The sequence below is a fragment of the Meleagris gallopavo genome, chromosome 2 (assembly GCF_905368555.1).
Source record: "Meleagris gallopavo chromosome 2, MGAL_WU_HG_1.1, whole genome shotgun sequence".
NCBI classification, from domain to species: Eukaryota; Metazoa; Chordata; class Aves; order Galliformes; family Phasianidae; genus Meleagris; species Meleagris gallopavo.
In genome coordinates, this window is record NC_139405.1 from 48,554,499 (window position 1) to 48,581,036 (window position 26,538).

At 36.4% G+C, this 26,538-nt stretch overlaps 1 protein-coding gene and 1 long non-coding RNA gene across 10 annotated transcripts in view; one reads left to right on the forward strand and one right to left on the reverse strand.

Moving 5' to 3' along the window:
* LOC104909719 (uncharacterized) lies at positions 1–26,183 on the forward strand. The gene is made up of 6 exons (XR_014881326.1): positions 1–1,384; positions 12,202–12,359; positions 17,005–17,143; positions 21,447–21,558; positions 22,267–22,366; positions 24,958–26,183. It is a non-coding gene; the product is annotated as an uncharacterized LOC104909719 (long non-coding RNA).
* The window catches only part of SYNE1 (spectrin repeat containing nuclear envelope protein 1), a 295,330-nt gene that overhangs the window by 158,801 nt on the left and 109,991 nt on the right, over positions 1–26,538 (reverse strand). For all 9 annotated transcript variants that reach the window (XM_085217048.1, XM_085217047.1, XM_085217052.1 and 6 more), the window contains exons 35-54: positions 26,152–26,339; positions 25,919–26,042; positions 24,354–24,520; positions 23,034–23,187; positions 22,109–22,737; positions 21,377–21,556; positions 20,762–20,912; positions 18,947–19,105; positions 18,053–18,235; positions 16,208–16,309; positions 14,758–14,961; positions 13,951–14,158; positions 13,123–13,235; positions 12,236–12,441; positions 11,100–11,255; positions 9,867–10,158; positions 9,005–9,177; positions 7,818–8,127; positions 2,565–2,729; positions 848–1,204 (exon numbers count right to left, since the gene is read on the reverse strand). In XM_085217048.1, the coding sequence (XP_085073174.1) occupies positions 848–1,204; positions 2,565–2,729; positions 7,818–8,127; positions 9,005–9,177; positions 9,867–10,158; positions 11,100–11,255; positions 12,236–12,441; positions 13,123–13,235; positions 13,951–14,158; positions 14,758–14,961; positions 16,208–16,309; positions 18,053–18,235; positions 18,947–19,105; positions 20,762–20,912; positions 21,377–21,556; positions 22,109–22,737; positions 23,034–23,187; positions 24,354–24,520; positions 25,919–26,042; positions 26,152–26,339 (4,221 nt within the window). The remainder of the gene's footprint in view (positions 1–847; positions 1,205–2,564; positions 2,730–7,817; positions 8,128–9,004; positions 9,178–9,866; positions 10,159–11,099; positions 11,256–12,235; positions 12,442–13,122; positions 13,236–13,950; positions 14,159–14,757; positions 14,962–16,207; positions 16,310–18,052; positions 18,236–18,946; positions 19,106–20,761; positions 20,913–21,376; positions 21,557–22,108; positions 22,738–23,033; positions 23,188–24,353; positions 24,521–25,918; positions 26,043–26,151; positions 26,340–26,538) is intronic.

Consider the following 26,538-nt stretch of genomic DNA (forward strand, 5'->3'; position numbering starts at 1 on the left):
TTTATAATCTCAGCTTAAATAGAAGTTGTTCTGGGACTTTTTGACCGTTTCTTCAGTGAAGGGGACAGAAAGCAAGCATAAAGTAACTTTTACTGAAGGTACTCTGTTGTAACACAAGAAGGGAAGGATAAGGTACTGTGTATCTTTACATCTGTGTTTCATATGAATCAAGATACATACATGTAAGTATCTTGAATATTACGAATACACATTTGTGTGTGTGTTGTATTTACCTGTGGAATATTTGCTAGAAGAGCAAAATAAAGAGGAACTGCGTCTCTGTTTCTCTGAATTCCACTACATTCCACAGCAAAGCAGTCAACAAGTATGCCGGTTTCCAATACAACTTCAAATACAGGACAAGATCTTAACATGCATAACGTGAAGGACAGTTCAAGAAACGGAATGTATAAACTCAACACATGTGGGACAAATTGTAAGTAAGAAAGAAATCATTCCCGCTGCTGCTCAGCATGTAGGAAATGCCTCATATTTTCCCAATCGCAGACTTGGCTTGCAATGCTGAGCAGCCTGAGGAGAAGTTCAGAGGCAGTTCCTTCATTTTCCTGCAGCCAAGCCCAATTGTTAATGTCTAAGCTCCAGGCAGCACTTGCTAAGCCTTGTACAGCAGACACCAAATAAACATTTTCTGTAAACACTGCTTGTTTTGAATACAGTTACAGAAAAGCTTGGAAAGTTGGAATTTTTTAGAGAAATTTTCACAAATGCATTGTATTATTTGCTACTTCTCCCATTCCTGGACTGCGCCACTGGGCAGAAGTTGCTTGTCGTCAGTCACTGTATATTTACAACCCGAAAACCGCTTGGAAAAGAGAAGCGAGCTTACTTTCTCCTTGCGCCAGCTCTCCACGATCTCGGTGTCGGTGTGACGGCTGTCGAGAGGAGTCAGGCTCTGCGACCAGGCAGCCAGCAGCCCGCCGAACCGCTGCACGGCCTCCTCCAGCCGCGCAACTTGCGTGGCGAACTCCTGCTCCGACACGGCCATCTGGCTCAGCATGTCCCGCAGGCTGCGCTGGCTCTGGAAAGCGCTTTCTTCCCACTGCTTCCAGTCCAACTGCAGGGCCTGCATCTCAGCAGCGAGGAGCTGGCACCCGCCGGCACTCGTGCTGCGCTTCGCTGCGGGAGCTAGCGTCTCCACTCGGCCGAGGCGGCCCGCGCCGATCTGGCGAGAATCTACCAGCTCCTGCAAAGCAACATCGCCATGGTAACAGGCCACAGCTGGGAAGGGGACCCGCCACGCGTGGGGCAGCTGCAGTGCAGGCCGCGAGCTGCTCCGAGCTGCCGTTGCAGCAGCACCGCTTCGGGAACAGCCATGCTGCGTGCGGAGCGGCGCGGCGCGAGGCTAAAGCGCAGTCAGGAGCGGGTATGTGCTGTGTGCTGATTGCAAAGCTCTTCTGAAAGCTCCATAAGCTTAGAGGAGGAATAACTGTGGTTTAGATACTGAGAAATACTGCTCAGGTTAAGACGCAGAAAATAACTGTTTTGTGATGTTTTACACAAGGAATACCGGTACAGAGCTGTTGGTGCCAGTTTTAAGTACAAAGCTGTGCTGCTCAGAAAAAGCATTCAGCAGCCTACTTGTGATCTGTGATGTGCCATAATTGGTTGCACATGTGGCTTTATGCTTTTGGTTGTTTCTTTCTGAATGCTTTCTACAGTGGACTGTTTCAGCCTTACACAAGCTACATGAGAATTTGACAGTTTTCAGATTTCACACTTGGAAAATACAAGTATTATCCCAGTCACTATGTGCTAAAGTAATATTTATTCTCTTGTTAGTGATATGAACTAGGAACTACTGTCTCCTCCCTTTCTCATATTATACGTGGGGAACTTGAGCACAAAGGAGGCTAGAAACTATCCAAGAGAATCAAGAGGTGTGTTTGTAAGTTAACCTGGCTGTCCTGTAGCCTCCTCTAGTCTGTTCACTGGCCCACTCTTGAGTAGGATCAGGCTAAAACACTGCTAGGATAATGTAAACATCAGGAATAAACAAAGCACGAATTCTGCTTGAATGCTACATTCAGAAATGCATAACTTGCTCTCTGTCAAATGCCTAGGAATGGATGGACACATTGAGATGGGAGGGTAAGGAGAATACATATAGAGAGGCAACCCATACGCTTCCAGTATGTTTAGGGAGTTACACTATTTCATGCATCTCCAGTTCATGCAAATCACAAAAGGTTCTTTTTTCTTTGATTCAGCAGCTGTACTTAAAGAGACAGCAGTTTTAAGGACGAGGATGGGGCAGAGCTCGTTAATCAGTTAAGTCACAATCTTTTGTGCTTCTGTGCTTCCACTATTGAAAACCGTTTCCATGTATGGGGTGGCTAACTCAGGTCTGTTTGTGCTTTCACTACATTAGCTTAGTAAAGCTAAGGAAGGGAGACAATAACACATCATAGCTTAGAAAGTGTGTTTTCAGCTCACTGAGATATAATTTCCACTTCAAATAAACAAAGAACAAGATTGCATTTTTGAATACTCTGGATAATAGGTTCTGAATCACAGATGAAATCATGGTTGCAAACATTTCTTACATTGATTTTGGCCAACTTCTTCTGTATTACTGATGTATCTCCAGTTGCATCTGACCAGCGGTGCAGCTCTTCCTTTGCAGAATGGAGCCAGTCTGTGAATTCATGCACTGCATCGAGGTATAACAAATGATCCTTCACGATATCTTCCACTTTCTTCATTTTCTCCTATTGTTTAGAAGGAAAAAAAAAAAATAATTAATGTACTTAAACACTTTCCTGGCTTTTGTCCAGATTTTAATGGTATAGAGAGCTGGTCTACATTGTGCTACAAGGAACAAGTTTTGGTTTAGATTTGTCTAGGCAGGAATGCTGGCAGAAACACAGCTCTTATTTAGAAGAAAGTCTCCATATGTATTAAGCAGAGTCACAGAGTCCTCCCATATGAGCATTGCAAATGAAGAGTTCTGCTGTTTAAAAGTGCAACAGATGTTTAGGGTGCCAAGTTTTGTTTTAGCCATCACATCAGAAATAGTGGCCACCCCTAAGTCATCTTTTTTGTACCTTTAGAGGACTCTTTCCCTGACACAAACATGCAATGATAGCATGGTTCCACATCAATATTTTAACGTAATCTTCAAGTGGGGCCTGTTTACTGAATTATAATCAGATGAAATAGTGTTCTGGTCTAGACTGGCCTTGAGTCTCACTATGTTGATTTGTTACTAAATTCATAAGAACTAACTCTCAGAAATGTTTATCAAAAGTAACCTGAGCTAATCATAAGGCTTTCAATAGCTTTCAGTCCTGGGTGAATACATAGATCTAGACCTAAGTGTCCTTAAGCTCATTTCAAACAGTTATGAATTAAACAGAAGTTATTTTTAATTTTGAATAACTCAACATTCAAATAACGATTTTCAAAATTAATTAGAATATTGAGCTTTGCTTTCCTTCTGAAAATAATCATCATAATTTCTTGGAATGTTTCCTTGATGGTTATAACTAAACAACATGACCTAAAGTTAATCCTCGAAGTTTTCACACATCTTTATGCTTTTGATGCAACAAACATGTAAGAAAATGTTCACATGTGCCTGACTTAAAAAAAAATAAACATCATCTTAAGGCAGTAAAAGAGCCCCGTGGTAGGCAAATACGCACCTTATTTACTTTATTTGTACCAAACTATAACACCGCTAGAGCAAGAGCATGGAGGGAAAGAACAGTTTGAGTAGGTCTCCTCTCGTGGCACCGGCTTCTACCAGTTTCGGTCAGTACTACTCTCTCCCAGAGAAAAGACTACAAACTTGTCAGTAAGTCCTGCCATCACAGGAAGTGGAAAAGGGAGCAGCAGCTTTTCCTGGCATATCATCAGGCCAGTCTTCTCCCATCCTCTCTGTGTGGCACCAACTCTTTTCCCAGCTTGGTGGCCTTGTGCTGCTGTGGGATACTGCTGCCCCACAGATGATGAATTTACAACATTTTATAGTCTCCATTCTCCACAGAGCAGAGGACAGACAGCCACCAGAAACACAGCACAGCCGCAGATTGGCAGGAGGAGACATAGTATGTGTTCTGATGCAAGCAAAGTAGAGATACCTGCATCACATACTCAGCACATGAGAAGTGCTCTGCTGGGTCTGACTACTGACTCAACCAGCCAAATATTCTTCACAGTGTTATTTATGGATAACACACAAACCTTGCAAACAAATGTGGGCAGTTTCTCTTATACTTCCGTGGCATTTACAATTACTAGATTAAGAACATAAAAAAGTTCATGCCTACTTCTTTTCTTCAGTGTGTGTTTGTAAATATATTGTCAGTTGCTTTGCCCATCTCCTTTTTAAAACTGATAATAATCTGATAGCAGCAGATTATAGAAGTTTGCTTATCTCTACTTTAAATAGTAGAGATATCACTTAAAAAAAAATTAAAAAAATCTACTAGGTTTAATAAACACCTTTTGAAACAGTTGGATTTGGTGACTAAAATTTTTGTATAACCATTATGTTCATTATAACCTGTAACTGCATTTCTCCCTCAGCTCTCTTCACTTCAAAAAAATGAATCCCACCCCTACATGCTCTTCTCATAACAATTCAATTTACAAAATAAATCACAAAAAATGGTCCCTTGGATTTTAAGTGCAAGTTCTGAATTCAGAATCATGCAATCAAGTTTCAGATATTTTTATCCCCCTACTGATACTGCCTTATATTTATATTAATTGAAGTACACCTACGATAAACATGGTGTAGACAAGACAATGAATGCCAGCATGGCATATACCATGCAAGAGGTAAAGGTACCTCTTTGCCCACATGCTCATATTTTTGACAGTTCTTTTGGAATTGTCATTGGACTGTCCAAGATGACTGAATATTATTTGCAAGAGTCACTCTGCACACCCTTTTCCAGATCACCAACAAAGAAGTTAAACAAAACTAGTTCCCATGTAGTTTCTTGGAGAATCCTAGAGTTAACTCTTCTCAATTCAGAAACAACCACTAACCTTTTCTTCCTACACTGGAATAAATTTTTAATCCATCAAAGACCTTTCTTCCAATGCTGTGGTAGCTTACCTTTCTCGCTTTCTCATATAGCCTTTTTTGTGGAACCTTGTCAAAAGCTTTTGGAAAACCCAAAACCCACTCTATCACTTTTTTTTTTTTTTTTTTTTTTTTTTTTGTAATGTGCTTATTGGCATTTTAATATTAGTCCAGCATATATATTTGTGTTCTGGTTTCAGCTGAGACTTAGTTGATTTTTCCTTCATAGTGTCTGGTTTGATGCTATGGCTTGGCTTCAGGGGAAAAACAATACTGATAACAAACCAATGTTTTTAGTCTTTGCAGAGCAGTGCTGTACAGAGCCAAGGACATAACTTCTCATGCTGTACTGTCAGTGAGGAGGGGTGAAAGGGCACAAGCTGCTGGGAGGGGACAGAACCAGAATCATGCAGAGAAAAACTGAAATGGTGAGAAACTGGCCAGGCAGGCAGCTGCTGCCTCAGGACTGGCTAGGTGTTGGATGTTGTGTGGTGAGCAATTGTTTGTGCATCACTTGTTTTGTTATATAATATAACATAATATATATAATAAAATATATTATAACTGTTATCCTTTTTTTTTTTCCTTCCCTCCCCCCCATCCCCCATCTTAGAAAGTAATTTCTATCTCAATCCACCATTTCTAGTTTGCTTTTTTCCCCTCAACTTTCTTTTCCATCCCACTAAGAGGAGGATGAGTGACTGAATGACTGTGTGGTGATCACCTGCCTGCCAATTAAACCGCAACAGTTTGTTAAAGTTATGCTTTCCAGATACCACACTGCAATCTATATTTATCCAATACTGCCCTCCAATTTCATTATTGAGTGCAGCCCTCCAGTGACTTCAGCCATGCTCAAGAGACTGCAGTTCCCCATAGGGTCTCCCTTGAAACTGGCAGAGTGACACCCCTTGGCCAGCTTTTCAGCTCTTTCTGTTTGAGCATTTCTCAAGAAACCACAGCTGAATGCCATTTGCCTAAAGGTAGTTGTTAATATCTAACTGGTTGGTTTACGATTTCCCATATGTTTAACAGAAAACTCCTCTATCTCTTGCCTGCCTGCTGTAACAGAAATACAGGTGTGAGAATATCCTTAATGCTTTCAGTAGAGAGGAACAATGCAAATTCTTGGAGCTTCTCTGGTACAGCTTTTTTTTTTCCCTGGGTGCATCTTTGACCTCTGATTGTCAGCCGTCCCAGCAATTCTCTAGATTGTATCCTGGTTTAGATAGATTTAAAGAACATTCTGCCATCAGCTTGAGCATCCTTCCAGAAGAAGACTTCAAAGTCTGTATAAAATTTCTTGTCCACATCTGGCCTGTTTTGTAGAACAAAATGTGTACAGCTATTCCCAGACAGTTAGTCCATCTGGAAGACTCTAGTCCAGTTAAGACAAGTAATATTTGTTGAAAGAAAAATAATCTGTTCTTATACCCACACGTAAGATTTTTATTTTAATTTTGGGGAATAAGGAAAATTGCCCAAGAAATTAAATTTATTGATGTATATAGATTTTAGGAGAACACTGCCATGCTAACTTGTGATGCTTTCTTTGCACACAAGTTTAAACAATTTTAGTGGGTCAATTTTTGTATTGTTCCAACTTCAATACCACTGAAAGAAGCAGTTAGACAAGCATGAAAGTGTGCTAACTCTCTACAAATAAGATTTGTTTTTTCCAACTGGAAAGAGTAAAGAATGCAAAAGTTCATCATAGAAAAAACCTGTCAGTGTACGATTAGATAGTAATTATAAACAAGAGAAATTTTACCCCAGAAATTAAAGTGAAAAAGAGAGAAGCAAACAACAGGATTCCACTTTATGACTTTCCTATCTACGTTATTAAAAAAAAAAAAAAAAAAAAAAAAAAAACCACAGATTTTTTCTAAACAAGCAAATTCATGTGTTCTAAATTTAATGTTTCTTCCTATCTATAACTCGTTAGGTCTACTGATTTTTCTTTTTACTTTGGATTTCTTTATTCTACAGACAGCATATTACTTTGATGTAGGACATGAGGAATAGTCTCAATACATGAAAACCCAGACAATACTTCCCATCAGATTGCTAAAGGTGTATATATTGTTTACTTTAGTCTCACAGCAACATTTGTTTCTTATTATGTGGCCTCCTGCTGGTGTAAAGATGCTGATGTGAAGATGCAAACCATCTCAGAACTACTGTTACCATTTTGACTTTCATGGTGGAAGGGCTCCATGAGCTGCTCTATCTTTCCTTAGAAATCAAATAGCGTTCCTGTATAACAACTGCAGTGATTAATGACTTGAAATAACACAAAATACTAGCATATATATTTCTTTCTTCAGAAAGATATTTCTCTTTCTGATCATGTTTTCTGCTCAAGGAGACATTCCATTTTTATCTTTCTAGGTTAATGTGTGCTAGGAATGAAAAGAAAAAAAAAAAAGAACTAGATGAAAATAAATCTGGAAGACTATCCAAAGTATTAGTGCATACGTGAAACTATTATTGTATATGTTAAACTAGGAATATATGCCCTTCAATGTTCCAAAAATCATAACCGTACCAGTTTCAATTTCCAATATCTTTTTGCATTCCAGTGAATTTTTAGTAAACTACACACAACATGTTTATTAGATACAACTATAACAAAAGGCAAGACTTTTCAAATGCATTCTGTCTTTCAGGCACTATAAAATGAAGAAAAATCAAAATTTTAGCCTTATATACAGTTGTTTAAAAATTTTACCTGAAATGGAAGCCTTTTCCTTTATCTTACCTTGGCTACGGTTGTGATGTCATTAAACTGTGTTTTTAGTTCTTCTTGAGCTGCTGCTCCAAAAGAATCATCCTCAGTTTTTTTGTAAAGTTCTGCAGTTTTTTCAACAAGTTGCTGCAAATCACCAGAGTGGTCCTCTATTTCAGAAACAATAGCCTGGAAGTAGTCCAGCTGTGCAAACTTCTCCTTCAGACCTAACTGTGGTTCTAAAGGCTGTTCCACTTTGTGATCCAATTTCTCTAACCACTGCTCCATCTGGCTTTTCCTTTCCAAATATTCATTCCACTGGCTGATGAGGGACTCTAAGCAGCTTACATTAAAAGAAACATATGCAGTACAGATGAGAACTTTCGTAAGGTCTAAACAAAAAAATCTGTTTATACCTTGTTACACTGTGTAGTCATCTATAATATGTTTAGAATATGCTTTTTCCTCCATCTTGTTTTAGTTTTCTGTATCAGCTTAAATCCAAGATATTCTAGAATTTCTGTGTTCTTTGGGCTGCTACATATAACCTGATACAACTGCTTCTCTAGTACAGGTTACATGAGCAACATATCTGTCTCACACTATTGAAATATGTATTTCATTGTCTGCGTAGCAAAGTAAAACATAGAGCATTAGTGAAGCGTATTATGATCACAGCAATAAAACGTGAAGTTTTATTAAAGACTATTTTTATTGAAGACTATTAAATGGTATTCCAGTGACTTTTTGAAGAATAAGTCAGTTATATATAGTCCATTGTCCCATTAATAATATATATATTTACCATTAATAATAAATAAATAATTATTATTAATAATTATTATTTATATATATATATATATATACACCTTTCTTTATATATTGCTCCTCCTAGCAGATCTCCCAGTCTCTCTGGGACTTGTACTGAGGAATGCATTTCTGATTCCATTGGACTTAGCAGGAGTTATGACTATGGTAAGGATTTCATTCAAAGTATGATAGTCTCCCCTAATATACACAATATTTTATGACATAAATCGGGTGAAGTTAGAATAAAACCTTAAAGCAACTGGGAGGAACAATCCTTGAGAGCAGCCCTACAGAGAAAGACCTAGCGGTCCTGGTAGATAAAAGAGTGGACTCCTGTGTGCTGTAAGGTACTACTTTTTGGTTCTAAGCGAGGTGTCAGGGTTTGACCTGTGTTTTTCAGTGAGTTTTACCTCTGCCAGCTCATGGATGTGCTGATGATGTCATTCCATACATCCTTTAGTCTTTGCAGCTCTATTTGTATCATCTTTTGTCCTTCCTCATTGCTGCTTCTAAGCGCTTGTTCTCCTTTGCCAATAGCCATGTTCAGCTTAACTTCACCATCTCCTTTGAGTAAGAGTATCTCCTGTGGAGCAAAATAAATCAAAATGTTAAGTGCAATCTGCTGACAGCTGAAGGCTGTTATTCTTCCAGCAAAGGACACAATTTCTGAACTCATTTACCCTTGACAAGTATGTCCAGTATGAATTCCTGTTTTTCTACGTGTGTATCCCTTATTATATGCAAGGGATCTGGCAGTTTTCCCCACAGCTACACAGGTATTTCACTAAAATTAGTCATCCTAAAATATTGCTTACATTGCAGCAGATAATGAGTAGGTCAAGCACTGCACAGAAAGACAGCAACACACAGCCTGACTAAGTCTCAAGAGCCCATGGTGCTCTTTATTGATGATCTTTCCAACTGATGTCTATCTAGCCTGTTCTCGAAAACCTCCTGTAATATATATATGCCACAGGCTTTCTAGGTGAATAGTTTCAAGGCTTTCTCCATTAGACAGCTTTTGAATCTGAATACACACTTCCATAGTTGGTTATTCCTCTTTAAATGTAATACCTCACATTCCTCCCCATTAAACTTCTTCCTGTTTCTTACATTGCATCTCCCAGTTTAAGGTGGTTTTAAATTCAAATCATCTTCTTCATAACAGTGTAAAAATACAATACAAAACCACTCCTCTTCCATTGATGTGGCCCTCACATGGTTTTAATCTTGATGTGATGATACATAAAGTCCAGTCCTACCATTCTTTACCTGAATTTGTGTCAGACGTTGCTCTAGCGTGGCTTTGCTACCAACTGTACTCTCAGCCGAGGCCAGTTTTTCTTGAACCTCTTTCACCCATGACCACATGCTCTGTAGTGCTTCCTCCAAAGTGAGGTGCTCTTGCAGTGCAAGTTGACATGTTTGCAGCTTCTCCTTGACAGTTTTGACCATGTTTTGATAATTGGTGAGATGTTGAGAGGCCAGGCGCACTTCCCTTCCTGCCCCATGTCCTTCCTCATTTAAAGCCTGTGCAATTTGGGCCAGCTTTTCACAAGATTCCCTGAAAGAAAGAATTGAGATTGCAAATCTATTTCAAAAAGCATATGACATTTTTATAGCAACTATGAGAAGTTACGAAGACTGTTCACATAATCACATACTCCACCAGTGTTAGAGATCCTAGTTAACAGAAAAAGTAGTTGGGAGAGATTTAAAAGAAATATTATATACTGATTCATATATTTACTTGTGAATAGGGCAGTTTATTGTGGATTTTGATGCTCCAAATTATGATACTGAAATCTTTCTTTTGCACATTTAAACAAAAAGCTAACTTATTTTCTTTATGGTTCTCAGACTTCCAGTTCTGCATGAGCTACTACCTTTCTGCACTTCCAAAGCTTCTCAGCAGTTCATAGCTTTGACAAGTGGGAACGCACGATGGAAAGGTCAGGCCATTTGCCCAGGATTAGATACTGAATTGGGTTGGGTAGAAGGCTCAGTAAAAAGGATTAAAACTCTGTCCTTACACAGCCTCAAACTTTTGGATATCCTATGATTACACAAATTTACATCAGACCAAAATGTCTTACATCAGGCTCAAGTAGGCAGATTGTGACCAAGTGCTTCCTTTTAGCATGTTGTGAGGTATGAACTACTTGACTACCACGTGAACTATTTTACTGCTATTTCTTTTATATCTTGACAAACCTAATAGCAATTTTAAAAAGTTTGAAAAACCACAGTATACTAAAAATGGCAATTACTTCATTACCCACTGGCTACGTCTGAATTCTAGAAATATTTCACTGCCGATGTGGATGCTATTTGAGCTCTGAATACAAATTCAACTAGATCAGGTCCAACTAATCTAGTCAGATATGAATTTCACAGGACAGAAAGAAAGAAAATTTTATAAATGGATATAAGTTGTGTTTTTACTATTCCTTCTACTATATGTTTTTAACAGAAGATAAAGTAAGAGTATATTAAGAAATGTACCTTGAAGCCAGTAACTCTTCCAGAAACTTTTCTACTTTCTGCACTTCCTTTTTCTTCTCAGGAATAAGCTCTTTGATCTCTCCTAATGCTTCTGTGCTCATTCTTTCTTCCATGTCATGTATCCACAGGCTGAGTTTCTTGTGTTGTTCTTCAAAGCTACAGAATAGATAAATATTCCATTAAAGTAATTTCTTGAGGGGAGTGAAGTTAGTAAGAAGTTAACTCAATTCTTTCAATATCCACAAGACTGAGAAAACAAAGCTAGGTATCAATTTCATTCTTAGCGAATAGGAGTTGTACAAAACATAATTCCACAGTGACTAGTAATCTAAAAATATTCAGCAACTCTCTAAAAACGTTCAGGAAAATCATGGGAACTGCATGAGAAAAGTAGCCTTCAAAATTTAAAGTGACAGTACTTTTATTTACTACTAGGCTCAATAAAGACAGTAAAAGAGAAAAAATTTCCCAAATCCTTATAATGATATTGCCCGAGACAAATGAACAAACAGGTGAAAATGGGCTTTTACTCAGTACTGACACATACAATACCTGAAGTTTTGTGTTTTCAACTTCACTGACAAAATATAACTGGAATCTGGAGTGTTCAGAACTCAACTCAATATGCTCTGCACCCACGTCCATGTTTGTAAACTTTTTACTTATATGAAGGCAAATCATCTCATCTTGATCTCTTACCCATTATTGCTACACTAACTTTGCTTTCAGCTAGCAGCAGTTTTGAATCTAATTATACTTAAAAGCATTTGAACTCTCAAAATTCCAATTAAAAATGCTAAATTAATGTTTTCTTACTAGCTTTTTGGGAAATATGTTCATTTGGAATGGTATAGGACAGGCATATGTTGTGTAGAAAGCACACACTATCGTCAAACATCGGGGCAGAACCTGAAAATTCATGACATCTTTTCATTCCAGGAAATTGTATTTAAATTACTTAGATTTCAACTATTTTCTTGGGATCACGAGCTACACAATTCTTCCTCTTATATGACCTGTTTTTTGTTTGCTGTTAAATATTTCCAAAGAAAAAGAACAAATAGTATTAGAATTACAGGAAATTGCAATTGTATTTCTACAGCTTGAAAATTTCATGCAGTCTACCTGCAACTCACCTTCCCAGGTATGAGGCACAAGCTTCCAGGGCCTGCTTATCATTCAGACACTGACTGAGGAATTCTTTGAAGTTCTGATTAGTCTTTGCTACTTGCTCCTGAATATGGATCACAACTGGTTGAGGTAAGCAAGTGTACAAGTTTTCTCCTTCCTTGCAGGCAGCATCTAACTTGTTTTGCCCCTCACTAAGAGAATCGAGCACACTCTGTGTGATGAAAGAACACTGTTTAAACTTTCAAGACTTAATGAAGGCAAGCAAAATCTATATTAGAAGCGGTTAGATTTTAATAAGCTGAGAACCATGTCTTGTGAGGAAAAAATTCCAAGTAGAGAGTTCAAATAAAGTGTTTTTAAGGGTGCTACAAGTCTTCTCTGAAGTAAGCTGAAAATAATAGGTATTTTAAAAATTGCATTAGCTGTTTATATATTATATTTAAAAATATTGTATTTATATTATATAAATATAAATATTATATATTATGTTATATAGCTGTTTACATTAGCTGTCTGCTCTGTTCTCTGTCCCAACAAAAAATCAATACAGACTATATTTGACACAACGGTGTTCATCTGAAGTAGTAGGTATAGAAAGAATAGGAAAAGGAAGAGAAAAAAAAGAATGCAAAACAAACAAAACAAAACAATAAAAATCACAAATAAGAATGATTCAGTTATACATAAACTTTTGTCTGATCTTTCAGAACAGTAAACAATTTCTACTGTATTTCCTCTACAGTATGCATTGCTGTGTTGATCTATTCTTATATTATTTTTCAGAAATAAAACCAGTGAGTACGATGGTTTCTACAAATTATTTAAGAGATAAAATTCAATATATATATATAGTTATATCACTTATTACTGGTTTTTGATTTGTTAACTATACCTGCAAATCATGCAGCTTTGCCTCTATGGCTTTGCTATCTCCAGACCTGTCAGATAATTCTTTTACTGCAGCCTTCACATCAGAAAACCATTCCTGGAATTCTTGCATAGAATCTATGTTAATAAAAAAGAATAAAGATAATATTTTTTTTACGAAGCATCTTTATCACAATACTGTTGATCCAGCTGTCTTTCCCACTTAATTTATCCTTCTGGTCCCACGTGTAAAAGCTAAAAGGATGAACCTCACTGTCTTCAGTGACCTTGGGTAGCAGAATTCAGTTCACAAAACATCCACTGGAACAGTCACACTGGGCTTCTCTTTATAGTTGATGGGAAAGACAGACAATTCCAGGCTGCTATTTATTCCAATTTAATGTTAGATAAACATCTGGGTTAGTATCTTAATATCTAAGATATAAAATTGCCTGCTTCTCTTCAATGATTTGTCAGGAAGCCCAGTAACTTCTTCAGATGGGGACTTACTATCTCAATTTAGTTAAATAAATCTCCAGCTGGCGAATACTCAAAGTGTCTGTGTGTAGTAGAGATGAATACTAAAACAGGAGAATCTGAGAATATGAAGCAGCAACATACATAGGTATTGAAGAAAAGTAAACTTGCCTTTCAGAAATATTTTAAGTTGAATTCTGTTTTTGTAAAACGCTTGGTTTCATAACAAATGGGAAATGACAATTTGTTAACTTTTTGAAAGGCTGCATACAAAAATAACGTTATAATTGCAAATGACATCACTGGAAACTCAGGCAGGCTCCTGAATGACTCATGACTGTGGGCTAACGGTTTGTTAGCAAGCCTGAAGACTCACAGAGGAAATGTTTTTCCAAGCACTCTTGCATGTTGGCCTGTGTTCTGGAACAGAGCTGATTCACAGCTTCATACTTCTTTAATAATGAAGTGACAGTGCCACCAAGAGTTTCTAGCTCTACAGAATGGTACTTGCGACACAGCCTGTTGAGGTTCTCACGGGTTGAATCAATGCTGCTCTGCTGGAGCTGCAGGTCTTTTTGTGTTTCCTGAAAATGAAGTTATAACACAAATATGACATCTGTAAAGAAACAATAGAGCCCTCTACTTTCTCAAACATTCTTTCTCCTCCTTTATGCTCTTTCCTTTTATGGTGCGTTACAGAAGTACTGGATCAAGCCTCCTGAATTTTCTAAATGAGATGAATTCTTGAAACTAAAGAGTCAGCACAGAAATATGAAAGTGCTATTTCACATGGCTTAATATTTTATTTTTAAAATAATAAGTGTCAAAGCATGTTGAATAACAATACTAATTTTCAGCACACTTTGAAGTTACACCTGAGATGCACTATGACATTGAAATTTGCTGGGACTTTTGAATGAAAGGAAGTTTTTGTCGGACTAGAGAGGAATATTCATCATCAGATTGAATTTGAATTGGCTAGTATATCAGCATTAACCGAAGCTCATAATGGAAAAAATCTCGGCATGGTTTGTCACAAATACACCTGCAAGATATGTACTTTTTTTATCAAGTGAAAATGAAATATAAAGCTTAACTGTTGTACCTAGCTAGTAAAAATTCCAGCAAAAAACAAAGTTCATCTCATTAAGAAAAAAGTATATTCATTTTCTTCAGCACAGACCTTTACTAGATTTAGAGCTTCAGGGTCCAGGTTACGTGAGCATCTTAAAAGTGTCTCTTCCGTTTCTGTTAACCAGTGTGTCATCTTGTCAATAAACTTCTGTAACTGCATCTTCTGAGTATTGAAATCTTTTAGTGTCTCTTTTGCTGTCTGTGACATTTCTTTGGCATGTTCCAGTTTTTGCCTTAAATCTGATTCTATAAACTAAAAGCAAAATGTTAATTTTTAAAACATTTAAATTAAAAAAATACATATTATGAGAAGTGAAAATCTACTGAATAAAATAAAAGGTAGGAAAGTTACACACTTTAATAATGTGTTCCATATCTAAATATGCTTACACAAATATAAAATGACCATTCAGGATCAAGTCTTAGATATAGAGTGATCCAAAAAAGGGATCCTAACTTCTGAAAAGCCAGAATGCAAGCTGTTGAATTATTATCCATGTCTGAAATATTAAACAGCTGATCTTTCTTTCTTTTACTAATTTGCCATTTATAAAGAGTATGAATACCGCTAACATAAATACAATTATCTCTGTAAAAAGATATATCTATTAATGAGATACAAGAGCTCTGAGGTTTAATGAACCTCAGTGTAAAGCAGATTAAGATTGAAAACAACACAAAAAATCAGTTAGAATATTGCCCATAAATAAGTTTAAACACTGCAAAATACAAAATTCTAGCAGATGTTAGTTGTGCATATTTTACCAATAAAAAGTAAACTAAAAACTCATAAGTTCATATCTACAACTATCCTACTGTATATATGTACATTTTATTGTATTTATCACATTCAGCATATTCAGATATTGTAAAATAACATGCTCTAGGTTTTGTGTTATGAGTGATCAGATATTCAGTTTATTATAAACATTACGATTAAACCTGAAGCTTCTGAACCGCTCATACAAAGGAAACCTTTAGGAGAACATAAGCATTTCCACACAATTTTAACATATTCAGACTGCAGGGTTCTGTTCAGTAATTTAGGCTAATGTTTATGATCACTGCATAATATGGACAAGACATGAGTGTTAGATTATGTTCAGTTAAAATCTGATACATATTTTAAAAGTAATTATCTATTATGATATTTTTCCTGGAAATATCTGTGGAAATCACAGAAGTTATTTGGCTTAAGGTTGCACATTGTAGAGATAATCTGAATCAGATTTGTTCAGCTACCTTCTGAGGTACTTATTCAATTTTGCCTTGATAAAAATATTTTTACAGCTCTAATATTCAATTACTTCATGGCATTCTTTTTCAGAAAAGTCTAAAATGAAGAAACGTAGAAAAAAACATACAACAGCTGATGCCCATAGAAAGTGTTGTATCTGTCACCTTCAAAGAAAAAGACAGTACAGGAAAGGCAGAAATTTCAAAAGGAGTTTCTTCTTAGCCATTTGAACAGTCTGTGAATCACAAGAACTTTGTTTTACCTGGAGATCTGCAGGAGGCTCTTGACTATGAGTCAGTTCTTTGAGTTCTGAAATTTTAGAGTTAAGCTGCTCCAACTTCTGTTCTTTATCCTTGACTTGAGACTGTCAAAGAGATATAGTCAAAGTTTCGTACCATACTAAAAGATTTAAAATCTTCAGAAGACTGCTCTATTAACTGCTATATTGCCTTTAATTCTACCAATATTTAGCAACTAACAGCAAATACAATTCTATTAGTTTCCTTCACTAAAACACTCCCATTTCTTTTCCTTCATTTGACTTACTTCAGAGATCTCTTCCTCTCTATTAAATAATCATACACATTTTCAACATTTAAAAGGCTCTAATAGTTTTATATCATGAATAATAAAGCTGAATAAAAATGGCATTGTCATTGTTTATTTCACTGGAAAAATCTACTGTTGTTGTTATCCACTTAATGTCATGCACAGTATGACACATTTCATCTGGTTTTAATTAAAGAGAATGGAGCTCAAAAAAATAGATGCAGAACTAAATGTCAAAAATTAAAAATAAGAGCTAAATTAAAAATGCTGTTGTATACATGTTCACACATCAGGACCTTATATTTATTGTAGTCATATAAATCCAAATGATAAAGAAATATTGTATTTATTAAAAAAGTAATAGCATTGTGAAACAGAAAATCATAATTTGTATAATTGTAGTTTTGAAGTATTAGGCAAGGAATCGGGGGGGTTCAGATTACCCAGACTTTCATTTCTATAAAAATAAAACAGGACGCTCCAATTAAACAATTGGACTATGGATTTCAGGATTAAACTACTTCACTTCTGTGCTGGAATGGTAGAAGTTCATCTGGCCCCAGAAGAACCTGCCAGTGGTATTTTGTGCTAGGAACATATTACAGCTGACTAATTGAGAAATGGAGCAGTGCTATGAAATGTGTGAGAAGTACGCTCATTTTTTTCTGTCCACCTTCATCTATTTCTGATTGCTAAATAGCCCTGGTGAAAGACAGCGTAAAAAATGTGTTATGGACTGTGCATTCTATGACTGCAAATCTATGCACAGTCCTTCTGCTATTCTGGTCCTCTGAATCAGGTACATCTGGGTTTTGGGTGTTGGCTGCTCTCACTTCAAATCAATTTTAATGGTAATTAATTTAGGTAGTTTAACAGTTATGTCTATCAGAAAGATATTAGACAATGTTTGTCCTTCAGAAAACCTGATTTAGTACCATTTAATCTTCTGTTGTGCTTATAGCACTTCTTCATAAGGACATTATTTCAAATGAAGTAGAATAATACTCTTTCTATGGGTGATCTGCTGTACATTTCAAGCCAGAACTGGCAGAACACTTCTTGAATGCTTGTTATACTTCTGGAAGTGTTTAACACTATTAGGAAAGAAGGACATCATGTTACTGACATTAAAATCTGTACCTCAGTCCACTCTAACTTTTAGAATACAGTCTGGACAATCTACATTCTGAGCTGAGATTTTAGAAATTGATCTTTGGTTAACTTCAGATAAAGTCTAAAATTTCCAACAGTTTCTACTGGAACATAATTCAGTCCAGTGCCATGCTTTTTGAAAATTTTTACGTTATAAAAACACATACTCTACAGAGCTAGAGTGAAAATAACTTAGATGGAGTAAGATCTGTGCTGTTCTGGTTTCTGCTAGAAGCCAGTCAGCTACAGAAAAGGTTGGAGTCTCATCAGCTAGCCACTGCATTAGTGATACCACTGCTTGCATAGGGAATGTGCTAGTCTACAACAGCACAGCATTATCTGTGTGTCTGATATCACCTGAGAGTTTGACCCCGAACATTTTTATTGGCAGTTTATGAGTAAGCACCTGAAAGTCTTTCAGGATGACCTCCATTCTCAGACTGTTACTCAAGTTGCTGATGCCTTCATTCAGATGAGAAATGCAGTTTGTGCACCATCCATCCATTTCATCTGCAATTTTCAGGATGTCATCCCACAGAGACACACCTAAATTCAGTCGGTGTATGTTGTCTTCAATCCTTTCTGACACCTTTTAAGAAAGGGGAATACATCAATATCATTCAAATATTACTTTTAGATTTCTTTCTTTTGAAGTCAATTGTAAGACAAGTGCATCAGAGAACATCAGAAAGCCTAGGCAAAACAATTCTTCTCTTACTGTTATTTCTAAATTATGAATTCTAATTGTAATTTAGTTCCTGGATCATAGAATGAACAAAAATCATGCGTCTATTTCTAAAACGTTATGATTTTTGCTGAGTTTTATAATCAAATAAACTTTTTAAAACAGCTATACTTACCTTTCTTATGTGATATAAGAATTTGCACAAAGCAGTATAAATATGAAAAGGTAAAATATTAGTTTAGCTGCTATAATGTTGTCTCTCATTGTAGGCACATCTTTTATGGTCCAGCTTTTTATGAATTACTGCTTTTTATTTTGTCCAATTTACTTGAATGAAGTATATACCAGCAAGAATACAATCCAAATTTACACTCGTAAGCGTACACTCAGTAAATCTATAAATATATGAATCTATGACATTTACACTCATACTTTTTAAATACAGGGAAAGTATGTCACAACTGTGACTACAGTGAGTATAAAAACCTTACAATTAACTCTTTACAGAGTAAACTTTACCAAACAATTACACTTTTCAGTCCTAAGAAAATACAAGCACTGCAACCTTTGTTCAACTTATAAACTGTATTCTATGCAAAAACACCAGATTCTTACATCCAACCATTTGTCCACTGTAGAGTCCATATCCATTTTCACCACAGTGCATTCGCAGTTATGCACTTTTTTCAGTTCTGCTAACAAATGTTTTCCTTTATTGGTAAAAGTATCCAGGTCTTTTTGTTTATCACTCAGATCATTCTTGGCAGCTTCGTGCTGTGGAGATAAATATGTGCTTGTTAAAGGAAGAGTTGAAGAATGAAAGAAAAAATCCAGTTCTCCAGACATCATCTCTGAAGCTGTGGCATATGTTATACATTTGAAGATTCTCATTCAGCTTGCTATCTAATACTATCTAATGCTATGTAATGCTTAATTATATCACAATATACAAATAATAAAATGTTAGAATTTTTCTTTTAAGATCAATTATTATCACACAGATTGGAATAATAAATTTCAGATTTTTCCTGCTAAATAACAAGCAATCAATAGGACTTTAGGAAAACAATTTTATTTAAGTATTCTTTTATTCTTCAGAATCTACACATCTAAAATTGAAGAGTAAGAACACCTCACTGAATATTTAATATTTCTATCAGTAGTTAGTGTCAGTTCTGGAATTCTGACAGAGCAAACAGAGGGTGTCACAAAAAAAATTTAGAACCACAAATAATATCAGTACAGAATACTCAGGAGAATTCAGTACAAACATGTTTAGAAAGGAATTAGACAAAATCATGGAAAGTTATTTCCTCAGAGCTACTACATATGCAGTGTTAGGCTTGAGGAAATCTTTAAAACACCCATTTCTGGAAGAGTTATTCTGAAAAAGGATTTCAGTGTCTCACATATAACTATACACGTATGTGTGTGTGTGTGTATATATATCTCTAACACTGATCTATTTCATATATATTTATAACAGATCAGCTACTAATCTGGAGACACAATATGGCCATTCCTAGGTTATTATGGTAGAAATTGTGCAAAATATTTATCATGCTCCAACTATTTCAGGTTTAGTTTAGGCTGCCATTGCAGTAGTAAGGCATTCTCCACAGCAAAAGTTTCATTTTAAAGAGTGAGATCGCATGAATTTACACGTATTTCTTTGACAGACAAGCTATGTTCCTTCTTGCAGTTCTACTTAAAATGTCCATTAAAAAGATGCTGTAAATATGCACAACTTAGAATGACATGTGACTGAAGAATTTTTAATGAAGAGCTTAGTAGGCTTTGAAATAAAATTACTTTCCAAATCGACGGAAAGAATTTAACTCAAAACTTGTTCCTGACAAGCTAGATAGTGATTTATAATGTTAAGAACATGATTTAGTGAAATGAATGGAATATAGGGATTCAGATTCCTTATCTTTGCTCAATGGTCAGTGTCAACATTATATCTCTTCAAATAAGTATCTTTAAGGAAAGAGACAGACATGAGCCAGATCTGCGTTTGAGGAAATGGCACTACTTTTTGCAATAGTATTTCAGTCAGCCTTTTTCTTTCATTGACCATTCCAACAAATTACCCTATGTAAAAAAAGTTAAAGTATTTTGACTGAAATACATTCTCGTACTATGACCAAAATATCTTCATAAGATGTTTTATATAAAGAGCAGATAACTTATGCCTTTGCTATCTGTTAACATTTTGCTTTTTTAGGTCCTAAAATGTTAAAATAGCAACAATCAAATATTCCTTCATGGACCTCACTAAAAAGGAATATATTCTTTCCTCACCAGAATCAATAAAATTTAAATCCTGAACATCAAGAACTGACAGTAAATTCAAGGAACTTTAAAGGTGGCCTAAGGCTAATCTCAAGTCAAAGATGATTTAAATCCCTCAAATAAAAATCTAGTGACCTTTGATAAAGTTCGCCTGAAATCTTCACGATCCTTCCAAATGGATTTTATCACTGAAGCACTGTCAGCACTGTCTATGACTTTCATCACTGTTGACTTCAAGCTGTGATATTCTTTTATCAGATCGATAAGAATGCAGGACTGTTCCTTTCTGTAATAGAAAAAGCTCTGTTAGCACAATTCATTGTCACATTTCTGAAAGGTGAATGAGATGGTGAGCAATGGTGAGCAACGGTGAGCAATTCACCATGAGGGAATCAGAATGCAATCTGAAACACATTTGGAGTAGCCAAGAAAATACATACAGTTAGCAACATTTAGAATATTAACATTTAGTACTCCAATTGTCGGGTGCATGCCTTCAGGTTTAAAACATTACATTCTACTCCCCTGTTGCACTGAGACCAAAATAATCCACTGCTAAAAGCAGGCTTCCCTTCCTCAGCTCCTGTTTCCCAGAACAGCCTATTTCTGTTCAGGTAATGGATAGAAGAATATGTTTATTTTATTCTTGGTGTTTGTACAAGTTAATATGGCAAGACGAAGTTAGACTCAGATAAATGGGTCTTTTCCCCACTACAAGAAACCTCTCCGTGTTCATTGTTCACTGCTTACTTTTCCTGTATAACTTTCTTGGTATCCTCCCACAGCGATGCTAAATGATTAATCTCTTTGTCAATTTCAGGAGCAAGAGTTATATCTTTTTGGGCTATTTGCTTTGCTTTGTCCATGAGCCACTGGAGTTCATGCTGGTGAGAATTCAGGTCTTCATCCAACTGGTTAAAGATCCTCAATCTGTAAGTTAAAATGCAGGTTACAAATTTATTCATTTTCCCTTTCAGGTGAGAAAAAAAGAGGGGTAAGGAAGACAGAAATAGCTGCTCTTAGAGTTATTGTGCATAAAGTTCCATTTTTCTAATATTTCCTAAAATATCTTCAGAAGATAAAATATTACTTTTTTTTCTTTTCCTGATACAACTGGGCTCACAGTTTGATTTTTCTAATACATATACAGCTATACAAATCTGTAGAGATACATATGTCTTCACCACACACTGTCATTTGGAAACCACAAAATATTTAGATTAGTATTTTATTACAGTAAGTGTTTTGATTCATTCAGCAGTCTTCAATTCTGAATGAAGAGAATCATCTATTTTGTGTGGGATTCCTAGTGACTGCTGGGAGTTTGGATTCCTTGGAACAAAATAAAGTGTTGCAACAAAGATTTTCTTCTCTGTTCTTTCAATATAAAAGATTTGAGGGATTTGTTGAATGTTGTGCTCATGTTCTTCCTCCATCCACACATAAAGAAGTACCAATATCAAGCATTAATATTGTTTTTACCTTTGCTGGAGGGCTTGCAATGTTGCTTCTCTTAGGCCCTCCTTGTCAGCCTTTTCCTCGGTATCTTCAATACTCTTCAACAGTTCTTCTTTACGTTCCATGAAAGATTTTCTCAAGGTTGCAAGAGCTTCTGCCTCACTCTGTTTTGTTCCCAGCAGGTTTTGAACTGCCTCCAGTTCTAAGTACAGATGGTCCACCACAGCCCTACAGGAGGTCCTCTGCTCAGAAATCCCATGTTTTAAGTGATACTGGGCCTTGGTAAGTGAACCATCCAAACTGATGGCAATAGATTCCAGCTTGTTAAGAGACTGAATAACATCATGGAGGTCTTTCTCCAGTAATTCTGATTTAGCTTTGTCCATATTTCCTGTTTTCTCCACTGTCTGCCTCAGCTGGTGGAGCACTCTTGATGCAGCATTATGGAGCTCCAGGAATACCTGCAGCTGATCCAGAGCCTCTTGCCTTTGTTTAGTTATTTGATTTGCCTCCTGGAAGATCTGAAAGCAATCTTCAGTTTTCCCTTGCAATATCTGTTGGTCCTCTGGACAGCTGAAAACACACAGTTTATTTACAAGGTCCTTCAGATTTTGTAACTGCTGTTTCTTACTTTCAATTTCCATTGAATGGTTCTATGGGAAAGAAAGAAAATAGGAGGGCTGGGTTTCCTTTTGTAACTGAAGGTTCGGAAAACATTCTATTATTGAATTTGCAAGTAAAACAAATACTATTTAATGGATTACATAAAGCATAGTTCAGAGTTATAATTTTGTTTCAGTCTGGTCAAATGATGTGTATGTGACTGCAACAGAGTATTGGCTTTCAAGGACTGGTAAATAACATTATGATAGTTTTAGGTAAATATTTATATTTATCTATATGCATGGTACTATTTGTCTGCCTTTAAAATTTACATCCAGAAGTTTACCTTATTGTGAGATGCAGCTAATTCTTGATCAGCTGTGTTTATCTCTGAAGTGGATTGTAGTTGAGCAAGAAACTGCTTAATCCAGTCTGAAAAACCGCACAGGAGTTCATCAAACTGTCCATGCTCAGCAACAAGAGACTGAAGGAAGTTGATCCTATAAGATGTCAGATGTAAACACAAAAGCACTTGACAAAAATCATTGCTCATAATCAAAGTCACAGTGAACTGGACAGCATAAATATCACTGCCAGGTGGAAGGAAAGAGTAATCTACATTACAAATGCTAAGACTGCTTTGTTGATTACTTTTCTGGGAAGTACCAGTTTATCTTTCCTTTCCTACCATTTTGTTCATATCAACTGTTAGAAGGGCCTTTAAGCAACCAAGGTAAGTCCTTCAACTTCTCTTCATAACGTTAGTCCTAGCAAAGAGAATGATATTCAACCTAAAATTCAGTCCTCAGAGAATGTTTATGCTATCTGCAACATTGTACTTGAGGTAAAAGTCCAAGAATGTAGGCTGAATGCTCAACTTGGACTGAAATAAATGGAGGTTGAGAGGAAGAATATGTCCAGCACCTAGTAGAACTAGACTTCTAAATCTTGATCTTAAAAAGGCCCTTGTTATTTGACCACTGCACATCTTTCCTTAGAAATCTCTCTATATGATTTTCAACATGAAATGATACGTAGAAAATTATTAAACTGTAAAATTATTGTATTAATAAAGGATCTAAAAGATGCCAACAAGCAGGGCCTGTTATTTAAGTCACTTTGCAAACAGTAAAATGTGTATGTTCATCACCAATCAACTACAATCTAAATATATAATAACACGTTTTCAAAAAAATAGGCAGCGTTTCTGAGTCAAAGATGAGCCAGAAGCCTAACAATTGAGAATTTATAGTATTTACTGAAAATGAAACATCCAAAATGGGTCTTATAGGACAAAAGTATAGCTTTGCACAAAGTAAATAATACAACTTAAGAAATGAAGAGCAGATATTACATATTCTGTAAGTAATTTAGGAAGTTACTTGGGAACATATAATTGAGGTAACGAAACATTAATCCCATTTCCTGCCTCATACTCCTTGTGACAGAAATCTATCAAAAAGCAGGGTGAGGTTATGCCAAAAGACAGCATGATAAATCTGTGAGATTCGCCATGCTCCATTCCTGCAAGCACAGGGCACCCTTAAATCCTTTAACATTTATTTTCTTAATGGTTGTACTATAGAAATAGGTTTCAAAATTGAAATTCTTATTTTGGATATGAATTTCTCATTTAACACATAAAAAAATACTCTAAAGCACAAACCTTTTATCAATAGTTTGTGGTAATGCTTTCCACCTCTCATCCAGCTCTTTACATTTTTCTTTTATTGCTTTCACACACTGTTTGGAAGCTGTTGGGAACAGTGACTCATTTAATTGCAATAGGCTCGCATAGACGGAAGCATGAGATTCAAAATCTGCTCGCAAATCCTGGGAAAGCAATGGAATGTACAGCATTTTATTCAATATGACATCATATTATGCCAAATAACAATAATTATTTAAAAAATAGCTAAGGATTTCCAATACACCACTTTGAGAGAAGTGCACAAGTACATCTAAGTACTTAGAGGAACTGAGATCTATGAGAGCATGAGGGTACTCAATATCTTTATATAGCTAAATCTTTAATTGAGATTCAGGAGGGATTCTTCAAAAGTGTTTTTGTTGGGTTTTTGGTTTTGTTTTTTTTTTTTGCTGCCGTTTTTTGTTCTTATACTTTATGACAAAGCGGAGCATGCAAAATAGCAGTGAGTTTCTTTTCTGAACAGAAGATTATTTCTGTGCATTTGGCTTCGTGGAGCTTTACAGATCTGGCTTTTTTAGCCTGAATGGACTCTGAAAGGTTCTAATAATTGTCTTTACAGAGCTCTGACTTGGAGGTTCAACAGCATCCTGGCACCGAGGAACAAAACGTTACACCTACCCATATGACTCATTTGGAATATGACCCACAAACATTTCTGGAGAAGCAGACAACTACGCTTGTGAAGGGGGAATAGTCTGTTAGGAGGAAGATATATGTACAAAATATATGTACAGTGGCTGACTCAACCAAACTTGAGGAAAGCAGTTATGCTTGCTTTCTCTCATAAATATTAAACATTAGTGGAAGATCATTATATGTAGTTACAGTGCATTAGAGATCCAGGGCTAAATCATCTTCTCATGCCTGTACGTGTTAATTTGAATGCAGGAGTCTTGAGAGCTACATACATATTCATCTGAAAAGGGAATTTCTCTCTCACGGAGTTACAGTATCAAGACAAACGTATAAATTTAGCATATACCTCTTTTAAAAATGAGAAGATTTCCTGGAGAACTTGTCAGCAAAATACGGTGTTTTAATTCTCTTGAATGTGGAAAATACTTTGAAACCAAACAGTTCAGGGCAATCCCCAGGACAAGAGACATGAACATTCTGGAGAGCATCCAACAAAGGGCCACAGTTATCAAGGGAAAAGAGCATCTCTCCTATGAGGAGAGGGTGAGAGAGTTGGGACTGATCAGCCTGGAGAAGAGGAGGCTAAGGGAGCAGAATTGCTTAATAAAGGAATTTCTCTAGAGAAATGACCATCTGGGAAGCAGATCAATATCCCTCTTTGATAAATAATAGGATATGTTAGAACAAATTTTTTCTTGAGCAGGCATACTATATTTGCAAATAACATTCTTCCTGTCATTTTCTTGTCTTTGTGGTGCAATATTTCCCTAACACATTTTTAAAGCCCAGAATCAAGTGACTTTTCAGATGACAGTTGAGCAACTGAATTCTTTAAAAGCTACAGAAATGTGGGGGAATGTATCAGTCTTTCCGTTGAGACATACCTGCAGTGATTGCAGTTCACCTTCCAGCTTAACTCTGTCAGCAGAAACATACTGCTCTGAAGGCCTGGCTGCAGCTTCACACCCTTCCAGCCAGATCTGGAAAGCACACAGCTCTTTCTCCTGCCTGAGAAAATCATGTGTGGAGCATTACCAAAATAAGCCCTCCCCTTGGTCTCACAGACTGACTGCAGGAAAGTCTGTGTCCATCACAGCAGACATAGTAGCTTACTTACTTCTGCCATCGAACCAGAAGAGTCTCCAGTAACATTTGTTTCTCTTTAGCATTTTCTAATACCTTCTCATATCTCTGCTGTAATGCTGTAACCTCCTGAGCAGCTTTTTCTTTGCTGGCAGCCTTTCGGGCACAGGCAGAGAGAGAGGCCAGTGTGTTGCTCAGTTTTTCCACAGTATGACAAAGGTCCTAATGAACATGTAGAAGTGAGAGACGTTGCATACATAAATATCAAAGCTACAGTAATGACGTCAGAAAAAATTCTATACTTTTACCCGTAGTTTGACAAAATATCACATTTTCCAGACTACAAAGTCACTTTATATATCACATTTATCTCAGATCTATCCTAGATGCACACATCCCAAGGGTATCCATCACCACAAGC